Raw genomic sequence first — 13,466 nt, forward strand, 5'->3', positions numbered from 1 at the left:
AATATAGAAAATATTCAACAACTCAATACTGTTTTATGAATAAACTTTTAAAATTAGAGACACATCACAAGTGCTTAGCAGGCATTTTTTTTTCTTTTTTCCCTTTTCTATACTCCAAAAACTGTGCTTCTGGAACTATTTCTGAAAAAATACTAAATTTTACATTAAGTCTAAGTATCTCACCACTTCAATTGTTTGTGATGTAAGAAAGAGTATTTGTGAAATAAAATTTTAAAATATTTTATCATTGCCTCCTTAGGATCTCAGCGAGGTCCTCCTCTGCTTTATCAGCATGTACTCACTAATGAGGCGATGTGAGTGACAGTCACTGCTGTGCCGGGGTCTCTTACCAGGGCAGTGGGCCTCTTGCTGGCTCCATCCTCCCCACGCGCAGGTCCCTGTACAGATGCCCAAGCCCAAGCCCCTGCGGGGAGGTCCTGCCAGGCTGCGCCGGAGCACAGAATGCACCTCTTCGGCCGTCCTGCCCCTGTCCTGCTTTGACAGGTGTGTGTGTGTGTGTGTGTGTGTGTGTGTGTGTGTGTGTTCACACCCTGCAGGCCGCCGCCAACCATGACATCGCAGGAAATCACCAGAGAATTGGCCCTGGGAGGGTGAGTCAGTTCTGTGCTCTCATTGCTATGACCTCAGAGGCGGGCAGTGGACCAGCCTCACGCAAGACCAAAGGTGGGAAAGAGTGAGAAACAGGAGGGAGGAAAGAGACAACAGTGTAAGGGAGAGAGGATGAAGAAAATTTAATTTAAATCAACATCAACTCATTCTATTTAATATGTTCATTATGCAAAGCATAATTTATTCACTGATATCTTTTCCTTTTATTGCCATGCACCAGCATTTCCTTAAATTTGTAGATTTCCAAATAAAGCCCATGCACAAACAAAAAGCAAAGAAAAATATCTCTAAAGTACCAGGTGATAAGTAAACACTTTCCATCGCCGAGGGATACTTTCCTACTCTTGATCTTAGCCAAAAGGCCGAGAAGCAATAAGTGATACTTTCCTGATCTTTAAAGAAGGTGTTTCTGTTAGTGTGTCATAGTTCCATACTCTAAGCTTTAAATAAGTTACCTCAATGAGTGCATCATTCATCAAGAACATAGAATTGTTTACTTGAGAAGTCCAGGCAAAAGCTATGGTATGTGCTTGTGTTGCGGAAGGAATTGGTAAGTGACATGCACAGAGAAGTGCAGAATGGAAGTAAAATAATAAAAGTTTATTTTGCCAGCAAAGGTTCGATTGCATTCAAAAAGGCAGTGCCAGTGATTGACCTCCTATTGGGTTGCAGCTTCCTCTTTTATAGGTTTTACAGCCAGGATCTCATTCAGGTGGTTACATTTCATTTCCTCAGTTCACATTACCCATGTACAAATTACAGAAACAAGACAGTTAACTTTAACCCATATGTAACAATTCCTTGCAGTTAGGGAGTTTACCTCAAGATTTGTCTAGCTGGCTATTCTAGTGCACAGGAAAGGGTGTACTAATAAAAAAACTACAGAAGTTAAAAAGAAAGAATATACAAAGACATTATGTGAATGATACTTGAAAATACAGATACAGCTAGGTGAATTCATGCACGCCTTTAATCCCAGCACTCAGAGTTGGGAGGCTAAGCAAGAGCATTGCCAGCCTAGGCTGCATCGTGAGTTCAAGGCCAGCCTGAACTACACAGAGAGAGGCTGTCTCAAAATTTTTTTAAAAGAAAAGAAAGAGAAGCAAGAAGGAAAGAAATAAAGAAAGAAGGAAAGAAAGAGAAAGAGACAGGGAGAAAGGGAGGAAGAAAGAAAGACAAGGAAAGAAAGAAAGGAGAGAAAGAGACAGAGAAAAAGAGAAAGAGAAAATATTTGAGCTTGTGGCTCAGTCTAGCATGTGAGAGACCCAGGTTTGATCCCCAATACCAAAAAAAGGAAAAAAAAATAGAAAAAGAAGGAAAAGTGGGAGGGAGGGAAGGAGAAAGAAAGGGAAGGAGGGACTTTAAAAAACACAAATAGAATTTCAATAGAGGCAAGAGCAGTGCTAAATTCCACAGCCCTCACAGGACTGCCTCATTCTCATTTTGTCTGTCTGGTCTGCTGTAAACAAAAATCAACACTTCAAACATCTCATTCTGAAGAAAGGAGCTTCACAAACTCCTTCCATGGGGCAACCTCCCACCAGTATACTTAGATGGTTTCATTTCCTCACGTCATATATTAATGAATGGGGAAGTAAATTTAATAAACATTGATTCAAATAATATTCTATTTTGCAGTGAAAGTAAACTATTTTACTCACTTCTTGGCTATTAGACTTTTAAAATAAAAGTCTGTATGTGAGCTTGTGTGTGTGTGTGTGTGTGTGTGTGTGTGTGTATGAATATCAAAATAGCTAAACATCATTATTTCATTAAGAGAAATGACTGAATAGATTTACTTTCACGCACTACATTAGTTCTCATAACGCAACTTTCCATGATGAATGTAATCATTATGTTCTGCAACTATGTACTAACAAAAATTAATTTTTTAAAAAAGAATGTTTGTCGAAGCCAGCGACATACTGCAACCCTATCTTGTGTGTCCACTTTCAAGGGGAAGGTTGTTAATTTTTCAGGAATTTTGAAAACCAGCTGACATTACATTCATAGTCTAAAATCAATTTTGAAGGGAAGCTTTCATTTGTTTGTATACCACAGGTGCTGTGAAACATCCTCCAACCAGGGATTTTATTTTTCTTTAGAGACCCAGGTATTAAATATTTCACCACATAACTGATTAATAATGTGAATGAACCAGATATTAACTAGTCAAAACTTAAACAGTTCAAAAGGCAGTAAATAATAAATACAACACTTCTGATAACTAGTGCCCCTTGGTAAATATCACTTCTCTTCTTTACTTCCCCTCCTACAACCTCATTACTCAAAAGTACAAGTGTCGATGTTAAGCAAAAAAGGAATGATAGATTCAAAGCACAACTCTTGGGGGAGCTAAGTTACATTTATTAAACAGCAAGTCAAATAAGCAGTGCAAAGTGTGTGCGAGCCTTAGGAGGAGAGAAAGGCAATGCTGCTACTAGTAATATAGAAAATCGGTCACAAGTTACATGGTTTTTAATTCTTTCATTTAAAAAAAAAGATTTAATCTCAAGACTGCAAAATCGAGTAAAGGTTTAAGCATCAATGGCCACATCGTTGCTTTCTGCCAAAATAAGCATTTATGGCCTCTTTGTTTTCCTATTTCTTTACCAGTGATTTTTTTGGATTTTTGAGACAGAGCCTCACTATGTAGCTCAGGCTGGCCTTGAGTTTGCAGCAAGTCTCTCGTCTCCATCTCCCGAGCCCTGGGATTACAGACGTGCACCACCGTGCTTGTTTACCAATAATTTTTAATTGCTGATGTTTCAAAATACACTTGATCAAGTGCTGGGGAACAGAAATGAAAATAATACAGAAAGTCCGAGTGGTCATGGGATGTATGAATGATGCTTAAACTCAGCCTGCAATCCAACCTTATTCAAATAATAAAGCAAAAGGTTTTATACATCTTTTTTCTTCTGATTATACCTTTTTCCAGTCATCTACTGTTCTGATTTTTCTTGTTTTCCCTCTAGTATGAAGGATTGGGATGGTTGTGGAATTGGTGTAAAGAGAGATTCTTTTGTTTTCTCTCCAGACTTCAAATCAAGAACCTTCTTTCTTAGCCAAAGTAATGCGCATGTTTGATTCTCTCCCCCCACCTTCTGCAACTTCATTATTCTGAGTTCCATTTCTTTTGCTTCTATTCACTTGTACCGAGCAACTCTATTTGGTCTCTTTTTGAGTAGACAAATCAGTATTATGGAAATGTGCATTGAAAATTTTACCCAGCAAGATGTACTTAAGTGCCCTGCGAAACCAGGGATAGAAGAAACCATATATTAAGGGATTACATGTGGAGTTAAAATAGCCAAACCATGTCAAGGCATCAAACAGAACTGCAGGAGTAGAAAAGTTCAAAAAAGGATCCAATAAAATTGTGAAAAAACAGGGAAACCAACAAAACAAGAAAACACCCATCACTATTCCTAAAGTTTTGGCTGCTTTTTTGTCTTTTCTCATTTGATTGTTTTGATTTTCAGATAAGGTATTGATTGCACGAGCATGCTTTCTAGATACTGCAAAAATTTTGCCATAAATCCCCACCATGATAGACCCAGGAGTGAAAAAACCTGCCATAAACAAGGTGGTCCCCCATAGCTTGTTGAACATGACTGGGCAGGAACTGGAACAAGCAACCAAGACATCATAGCCTTTTATTCCCTCAGCATAGGCTTCTGAGAAGACTACCCCAAAGGCAAATGCTCCAGGAACCGACCAGCAGAGAAGCAGCAGCCGTTTAATGACTGGAATGGTGATTTTGGTGGCATATTGTAAAGGGTGACAGATGGCATAGAATCTGTCAATGGCCACTGAGCATAGATGAAAAATGGATGCGATGCTAAGCATCAGGTCAAAACTGTAATGCACCTTGCAAAATGTCATCCCAAAATACCAGCAATTCTCTACTGATCTGATCATACTATATGGCATGATGGCAAAGCCCAGGAGGAAGTCAGTGACAGCCATGGAGAGAATTAGGAAGTTGGTTGGTGTGTGAAGCTGCTTGAAGTAAGAAATGGAAACTATCATGGCAAGATTGCCAAATACCGTGATGCTTATGGCTCCTGCCATAAATGAGTAGATGGCAACTCGGACACCCAGAGTCCTCTCACTTTCTGGACAAGATCCATTTCCATATTCAGAGCAATCAAACATTTCCTTTAGAAAAGCAAGAACACACGGATTTTGTTAGAAGAAAAGACAAGACATCTTTTATGCATGCTTTCATAGAAAAACTCAAGAAAGACATAAAGACTTAACGAAGATAAGTGTCATTCCACACTTGTTTATCTTAATCTTTATTCATAATTTTATAGAACTCTCACAACAGGTTTAAATGATCATTATTTACTTTATTTTGCCATAAGCATTTAATAGACTTTTAGTTTATTATTCCAGGGCCAGAATTTAAGAAGGGAAAAGAGGGAGAGGAAAAGGAAGATGAGGAAAAGAAAAGGAAATAGAAGGAAAGGAAAGAAAATTAGAATAGGAAGGAAAAAGAAGTACCAGAAAAGACAAAGAAAAAGCAAGTTTATGCTAAAAATAACAATAATTTCAGAAGGCTGAGGCAGGAGGATTGCAGTGAGTTTCCTGGGCGGCCTAGTGAGTTCAAGGCCAGGCTGAACTACATGATGAGACCCTGTCTCACAAAATCAATCAATCAATCAATCAATAATAAAATAATATAACAATAATTGATCCTCCTTACATGTACAGGAAGACTAGCTAGCTATCAGACAATACTCACGCTTCTTTCTCAGATTAATCTGGAATGCATAATCAGGCTTGATTTGCCCTGGGGGTGCAGGAGATTATTATTTGAAAGTAGTTTCATTCGTGTGTCGCCTTCTTTGCACTGTGCTTTTAAGGAGAAGAGCCCCTCAAGAACCCCTCACTATCTGATAGAGTCAGCCTCTTCGGCAAGTCATGAAGGCCTGATAAGCATCTCATTAATCAGAGCAGCTGAGTCAGGAGGGAGGAGATGGCAGCGGAACTACCAGCTCTTTCTCCGGAGCACAGATGCCCTCCCATTGTGACTCCAAACAGCCTTGTGCAACACCCAACAGGTCGTAATAACGGTCTGACGGGCTCCTGAGGGATCATCGGGGAGACTTGGCCTGGGCCCGGGATCTTTTGAAAAGGGAACCACTTACGCTACAAGAAAAGCACGCGTCCTCCTCATATTGGCCCCAGTGTACTCACAAAAATCAGAAGGTTCTCGTTTTCATGTATATTTAAAATGTGAAATGTTCATGGGTTAGGGCCATTTTCTTTTTTAATGTACACTGGAGAAAAAAAAACTATCTAAATGCAAAGCATAACTATTACTATTGCAGAAAAGTCTTTGACCTTCAGCTACCTCATGCTATCAGACTTGGCCTAAACGATAAACAAAGATTCACCTACCGTTATATGAGGGACCCAGCACAGATATCTATTGAATGTCCAAAGTTACAATGAAAGGAGTAAGAAAGCACAAACATAGTTCTTGGTTGAGAGATGCTGCAGAAAAGCTAGAGACAAAACTTAAAATCCAAATGACTCTGGATCTCAGCTAAAAGCAGTGATTAACTGATCCAGAAAAAAAAAAATCTAGATGAAATGTGCACAGAGGGCATGATGGTTTCAGGCTGGGACAGACAATGCTGTTCCAGTAAGGATGAGGTTTTTGATCTGGATGTCTCTGGATGAGCAGGATTTGAACAGAGGAGAAAGCCTATTCCAAACAGAAGGGAGAATGAAGAAAAGACTTGAGGTTAGAAATGCTCTGTTCTAAAAATGAGTCTCAAAAAATTTTAAAACACAGCAGAGGGTGGGGGTTGAAGAGAGGGAAGGGTGAGAGACAACAGGGATTCTCGTTTCATTGTTGTTCCCAAGCCACTGTCCCTTTTATTATTTATTTACTTCTTTTTGTACCAGGGATCAAACTCAGGACCTTGCGCTTTCGAGGCAGGCACAGTGCCACTTAGCTAAATCCCCGGCATGCCCAGCCAGTGTTCTTTGCCAGTATAGAGTCACAGAAGATTATCCACTTTGCCCTTAAATGTGGATGGTGATTGAAAAACTATTTAAACAGTTAAGATAGCTACAGGAAACTGAGTAAATATGTAAAATTAAAATCTTTCTCCAGTGATTCCGAGGGAAAGTCCAAGGCAATTTTATCTTCCTTTGAATTTACATTCAGCTCCCACCCCACCTGCAGAGAAGTGGTGGTGTGCAAGGACACATTTTAATAATGGAGCTAAAGATGGAGGAAGAGCCATTTTTATGAGAGATTAGACACCACAAAACAGGGACAGTACCAAATTGCATGTAAGGTCTCCTACCAAATAACACCCTAAATGTAGTGTCTAGAAATATCAGAATTATTCCTGAAAAGATGTTTCACAAAAACACTTTTATCCTGAAATTTCAAAAATACATACAGCTGATTCTCGTCCTGTACTCACTGCTTATATCTGCAGTAGTGGTTTCTAGGGAATGTGTAGCGTTTCTCTCCCATTCCTCTTAGCAGGTTCACAGGAAATAGGGAGGAAGAGAACACACAAGACAAGGGACTTTCACCCTGTCTTGGTACTAAGTTTTTATCTACTTGCTATCTCTTTCTAGCTACCTGCTAAGTAAGGATCACTGCAGAAAAAAAATACTGAGAGAAAATGCACTATAAAGAAAAATAAGGAAAAATTCTGGTCCCCTTCAGTAAACTTGTTAAAAGGTATGAAAGAGAGAAGCCTGGGGGTGTAGCTCAGAGGTAGAGTGTGTGCTAGAACCTTGGGTTTGAGCCTCAGCAGATATGCATATATGTGCACACACACACACACACACACACACACACACAGAGCATGGGAACCCAAAGGAAAGTTTGTTGGTTTATTTTTAAATCACCTCACTCTTTAGAAAGTAAAAATCTAAGAGAAAAAATAAAGAATTTCATTTTAGTGAAAATGGTAAACACATTATTCTTGTGCTAATGGCAACTCAATGACAACCATATGTTTTTAAATTGAATTAAAACCTTTTTGTGCTCCTGGAGATTTTAATATTATGAATTATCCTATCATCCCACTTCTGTAGTTGTTTCAAATTGAGCAGTGTAAAGTTTGACTCATTTTCCTCTCATCAGTCAGGAAATCTAAGAACTAGAATGGAAATCTCTGAAATATATATAATACGATGCCTCAGTGAGTGTCTACATTGTCATTCAATGCCACAGAGCAGAAGGGGCCACATGCATTAGACAATTGTCTGATGGACCCAGAGTCTGTCACCATTCTCCATGGTATTTTTAGCATAGTTTTTGCATGTGAAATCTTCCATTGATTTAAATATTTAAAAGACCACATCCTCCACATCTTTCAGATTGATCCTCCACGGATTGCTTAGTGCAAAAACAGTATTAGTAGTTTCAAGGCTACGTTCTGCAAGGATCATTTCTGCTGTTTTAAAAATTTGTTAGAACAAGCATGTGTAGATACATTGGATGTAGCAGAATTACGAGGAGTACCTGACCATTTGTCCATTACTGTTACACTCCTACACGAAGGTAAACACAAAGTTTAAAGATTTGGAACATAACAAATTCCTTGACCAATCACCTTACGAAAAACACCATGCCTAAACTTCACTCTTTTGAGCCACTAAAATAAATATTTTCTAATTTTCCCCAAAAAAGTGATTCACATGCAGAGCCATGACCACAATAATAAAGAATTTCCTGACTTTTGTAGTGTGAACCCATTTCTTTTTTACCTTGTCATTCAATCTGATTAGTTCTTCATTGTGAAATATTTTTCTGTTTTAGTAATAACTTTTAGAGATGTTAAAGGATTTTTCTGCTCCTCTTCTTGCTGATTATTTTTCCGCTTTCTTTCAAATGTTTTACCCTCACTCACACTATTGATTCCTTTCTGTTTTTCAATTTCCATAAAATGTTTAAAGTTAATGACTATTAACCCACTGAATAATTATTTGAACTGCCTTATCGCAATTGTTCCTCCCTTCCTCCCTTTCCTCTTTCTGCCCCTTGAAATTTCTTCCTTGAAATTAAACACCACACTCAAAAGTGTATCTGATCAGGACATGTTCCTCCTAAGAAAGTAAAGGGATGGAATTTCTTGTAAAAATCCCAGGTAACTGCCTTAGTTCTCTGCTTCGCTCAAGGAACGCCTGTAATAAATTACACGGCCTCTGTGAAGAAGAAGCCCTTTCCAGGATCTTAAATACTCCTTCCAGGAAACATGTTGCACTGTCAAAAGGTGTAACATTATCCTGTGCATGTGTCTCGAAGGATCTTTCTTGTATTATAAATTCATATTCAAATGTACAATTTCTCGGGTTCCTACACATTCTCTAGACGCAAAACCAAATGGACAAAGGAAGAACTAGTGAAGTAACAGTGCTACCGCACTGCCGCCGAAGGGACGGGTTACTTCTTCAGAGACCTCAAAGAAGAGAAAACACAGTTTTTTCCTGCACAACCCCTTCTCCACATACCTGTTGCACTGCCGAAGATGCCATTCTCCCTGTGGGAGAAACTTGGTCTCTCTTCTATCTTCTGTGAGTACTTATGTGGAAGTAGAGACCTGAACTATGTTGATTATATTGTTTTAACAATTAGTCTCAAGGGAATTGTATCTGCAAATTTTCAAAAGTTGCCATTCTAGAGTTTAGTATCTTCCATGAGCCTGACCCACTCCCACATCCTCTCAGGAGGCCGGGTGTACGGGCCTCGCTGAATTGTTATCACCTGCAGTGGTGAAGGCTCTGTGTCTGCCAGTGCACAAAGGCTGCCAATAGTGAACCCTAACAGAACCCTAAGCACACGTGAATGGGCTCCGTGGCTCCAGTGGAAACATGAATCCGTGTCCTCCAGCGCTCAGGATGACCTGAGACAGTCACAAGCCACATTTCATGTCATGTTCCAGACACTGACAAGAGGTTTACCATCCATCATCATCAGGCTTTTGTTTCTTCACATAAATGTGACTAAGAGTATGTCTCATCAACTCTCTTAGACCTAAGGGAATTAAGTATAATTGTTATCTCTGTAATTCCTGTGACTAGGCCCAAATTGTCCCAGATGCTACTTGGTTCAAATGTATGCATACGTTTATGGGCCTATATATTGGTTTGTCTTCTGAAATGTGAAAATTTATGCTCCAATGAGAGAACAACTTAGGGAGGCAGGTACCTCAGATGCAAATGAAACATAACACTGGCCATTGGAAGGCACCGGATCCAGTTTGAATTAAAATTGTAGCTATTTTGGTGACCAGTGCTTGGCCCAGGGCTACAGTGTGGTGTATAATTTGTGAAGCCACCTGGAGCCTGACCTTCCAAGGGCTCACATTTGGTTGAACACTCTAATGTGCCCTTCTTGAAATTCTTTATTTTATTTTATTCTTTTTGAAAGGAACTTCAGGCTCTCATTTCACACTGTGACCCACAAAACATGAAACTGGCCCTGGCTTTACCTCTCTTGGCTGCCCTCTTAAGGCAGTGAAAGAGGAACACACACACACACACACACACACACACACACACTCACATTGGCATGCTAAAAATGTAATATGCTTGAAACAAAAGGGGAAGGAGATCATGGATAGAAAAATAGGCCAAACAGATCATAGGAATTTCATGCTAAACAAGAATTGTGGACATCAAAAAGTAAACCATAGTCATTTAAGGCTGTTCAACGGCAGAGAGCCATAGTCAAACTTGGGTTTGATGGATCTGTGGCTGCCCAGGAGAATGGAATTGAGCAATCAAAACTTGAGGAATGAAAGGCAGTTGTGCGGTTTATGTGGAGTCTGTGGCAGGGAAAGTGAGGATTGGATGAACAACTGGAGAGAACAGTAAGGAGAAGGAGGATTGAGGCTTACTTCCAGTCTCCCAGCTTGAACAATAACTACAAGGATAGTGGTGTCACTCGACAGTGAACACAGGAGAAGGCTGGGAAATCAGGAAGTTTAATTCCATTTGGTACATAGAGGATTTGGGATACCACTAAAAAAGATAAGCCCCGGAGAGAGAAGCAAAACCTCACTAAATTTAGATGAGTTGTACAGATGAAAAGAGATACTAAGAGGAGCCAGTACGAATGTGACTGTAGCAGCGACCTTCAGAGCTGTTGTATCAACTAAGCAGAAAAGGTGCTGTGCAATGTTGTGACCTGAGGCAACATTTTTAATTCTTATCTCTGCATCTGTGAATGAGGTTGACAATAACAAAGTGAACTGTAAATAATAAATCGGACTTATTGACCATAGGCTGTTAACTATGTGATGTTTGCACATTATTGACAAATACGGTGTCATTTCATCTCTTGGAAGCCTCATTTCATTTCCATGAAAATCCCAAAGGGTTCGTGAATGTGCTGGTCTTGCTCACATCTGTGTCTTTAGGACCTCAGTAGCCCAGTGACACAGCAGTCAGCACAGCAGCAAGATGTCCAATACATACTTGTTACGTGAATGAATGAATGACCTGTAAATCTTCACAAGAGCCCAGACAACTATACAGTATCTCTTCTACAGATGAGAATACTGAAATTCAAAGAGGCATGGTAAACTCTTTTCTACTTTTGAACACTACTAAACGGTTGATAATCACCATTCTGTGAACATAGACTCAGGTGAATATATAGTTTCCAAAATACCTCATGAGCACATGAGCAGGGATTCTGTCTTCTCTTGTTGGTAGCCTTATCTGATGATGGTAACAGAATGAAGAACAGAATTCAGATGATCAGATTACTGGGGCAATGACTACCATTTTTTACTTAGATCTAATTTGTGATGTATTGTGAATTATTTAACATAGCATTGCCACAGTTCCACTTCTAACTCAGTGGATGATACTAAAATAAATATTATTCTGATTTTCTGTTGTGTTGGACTTAATTTCATTGTTCCTAGTAATATAAATCTGAAAAAATATGATCTGTGATTTTTTTCCTTACTTTCCAAACTTTTCGTAATTTTCTCTCCTTAGGAGAATACACAGAGAAGCGGAAGACGTTAAACCATTTAAAAATGAAGTTAACACATTTCAAGATTGTGACATCACTGTTTGCAAACTTCTCTGTTGGTGAAAAGTAGGCTTGAGAGAATTGCTAATGATAGGAATTAAATGTGTTGATTGGCTATTTACCAACCCAATGCTCTTTGTGTACAGTTTGGCACTTTGAGTTGCAATTTGGTTGATTGGAGCCTTTCTTCCCAAGAGAGGAGCATATGCAGCATCTCTGATTTTCTTCTCATTTGCTCAACTCTTTAGTAAATAGAGACCAGAGGGCTTCATTAACACATCTGCTGCTTGGTGTTGGAGATGATGGAAAAACAATTTCACATTATACGTCACTGGGGAAGCAGTTGCACTTGTGGAGATAGGAAAACATTTACTGCAGATCTGTATTTGAGGAGTCACGTGCTTGGGAGAATGCCCAAACTATTAAGCAAGAGTCAAAGTAAATGTGAGAAAGAAAACTTTAGCTGATGCAAGAGGAGCAACATGGGGACTTGTGCCTGAGTGTACCTCCTTATTTCACATGAGCTTATTTAGAGTTGGTACTGAGACACAAAAACCGAAATCTCAGGGAAAACATTCAACTGATATCCCCAGTTGGTTGATACCAAAACACCTTTAATGAAATATTCACTTTTTTTTCTTGAGACAGAATCTCACTACTCACAGTTCAGGCTGGCCTCGAATTCATAACCCTTCTGCCTCCATCTCCCAACCCCTGAAATTGCAGGCATGCACCACCACGACCAGCCTCATTTTACTTTGTTCCTTAAGGAGTAGTTTCAAATCTAAAATTTATAAGTAAATCAAGTATATACCAAATAAATCAAGCCTCTGTATCAAAAGGGAGAAAAATAAGTACAGGCCCCCTTTTTTCTTAAGAGCAAGATTGTTTTGCTTTTGTATCGCTGTTATCTTTGTTGTAACTACGAGTTTTTAGCAGTCTCTGTAATTCCGCATTTCAAGGACTGGAGCTGACCAGTTGCCATCCTGGTACTTTCCAAACTTAACGTAAGACCCTGTTACCAAAATGACTTTTCTTGCTATTAATGATTCTCGCAGGCTGAAAGAGTGGACTTAGGGGTTTCATAAATAAAACTTCTTTGAAACGGAGAGAAAGGGAGGCGAACAGTTTGTCACGTAAGATCACTTTCAAAACCTTCTGCCTACTATTACCATATTTTCATAAAATAAAAGATCATCCGAATCTGGGAAATTTAGCAAAGATATCGTCTTAGAAAAAAAGACAGGCTAGCCTATTGAGTGAGTTCTCCAGTCTGAAAACTCACCACCTTATGTTTATCTTTGCACTCTATAGCAACTGCGAAAAATTGGTCACAGCCAACATTAGTCCTTAATCTAGAAGGAATTGGGAATTCCTGAGTTAGATTCTCATAGTACCATTTGTTTCAGAAAATATTAAAATATCTGAGCTTCAAGAAATAACTTTAGAAATAATTTGTCTTTACTGGGTTAACCATGTTGCATTCTAGTCAGTTTTCATCCCCGTCTGCCTTCCTTGTTCCTGGGATGCTACCCTACAAGGCTGTGTGTAGGGGGCTGGGGACCAGTAAGGTCCTGCCCACAAGAGCTCACAACCTGGGTTTAGGAGCTCATTTTCAAGTATGCTGTAGTCTTCACTGTTCATCTAAATATTCACCCTTCTCTATACACTGAAAAATTTAGGATTCATTTTCTTAGAGACCTAAATATCTAGATTCTTAGAAGAAATATTCCTTCCGAAAAGACGGAGTGACTTGTTGAGATTGCAGCTCTCCAAGCTTAAGCCCTGTCATGCCGAGTAT

At 39.3% G+C, this 13,466-nt stretch overlaps 1 protein-coding gene across 1 annotated transcript; it reads right to left on the reverse strand.

Annotated features, from left to right (window-relative positions):
- Positions 1-3,798: 3,798 nt before the first annotated feature.
- On the reverse strand, positions 3,799-13,142 carry LOC104863984 (trace amine-associated receptor 2). Its single transcript, XM_033763156.1, has 3 exons — positions 13,131-13,142; positions 9,761-9,792; positions 3,799-4,798 (listed from the first exon to the last, which is right to left on the reverse strand). Exons 1-3 carry the CDS (start codon positions 13,140-13,142, stop codon positions 3,799-3,801), a joined length of 1,044 nt encoding a protein of 347 aa, XP_033619047.1.
- Between the last annotated feature and the right edge of the window lie 324 nt (positions 13,143-13,466).

The sequence above is a fragment of the Fukomys damarensis genome, unplaced genomic scaffold (genome assembly GCF_012274545.1).
Source record: "Fukomys damarensis isolate Sample0158 unplaced genomic scaffold, DMR_v1.0_HiC HiC_scaffold_14, whole genome shotgun sequence".
Lineage (NCBI taxonomy): Eukaryota > Metazoa > Chordata > Mammalia > Rodentia > Bathyergidae > Fukomys > Fukomys damarensis.

Excerpts from the sequence above, each read along its gene's own strand:
- LOC104863984 (XM_033763156.1), bottom strand. Across the intron at positions 4,799-9,760 it reads CATTTCAGAAGACAAACCAA|AAAGGAAATGTTTGATTGCT; the intron begins TATATAGGCCCA and ends TCTTGCTTTTCT.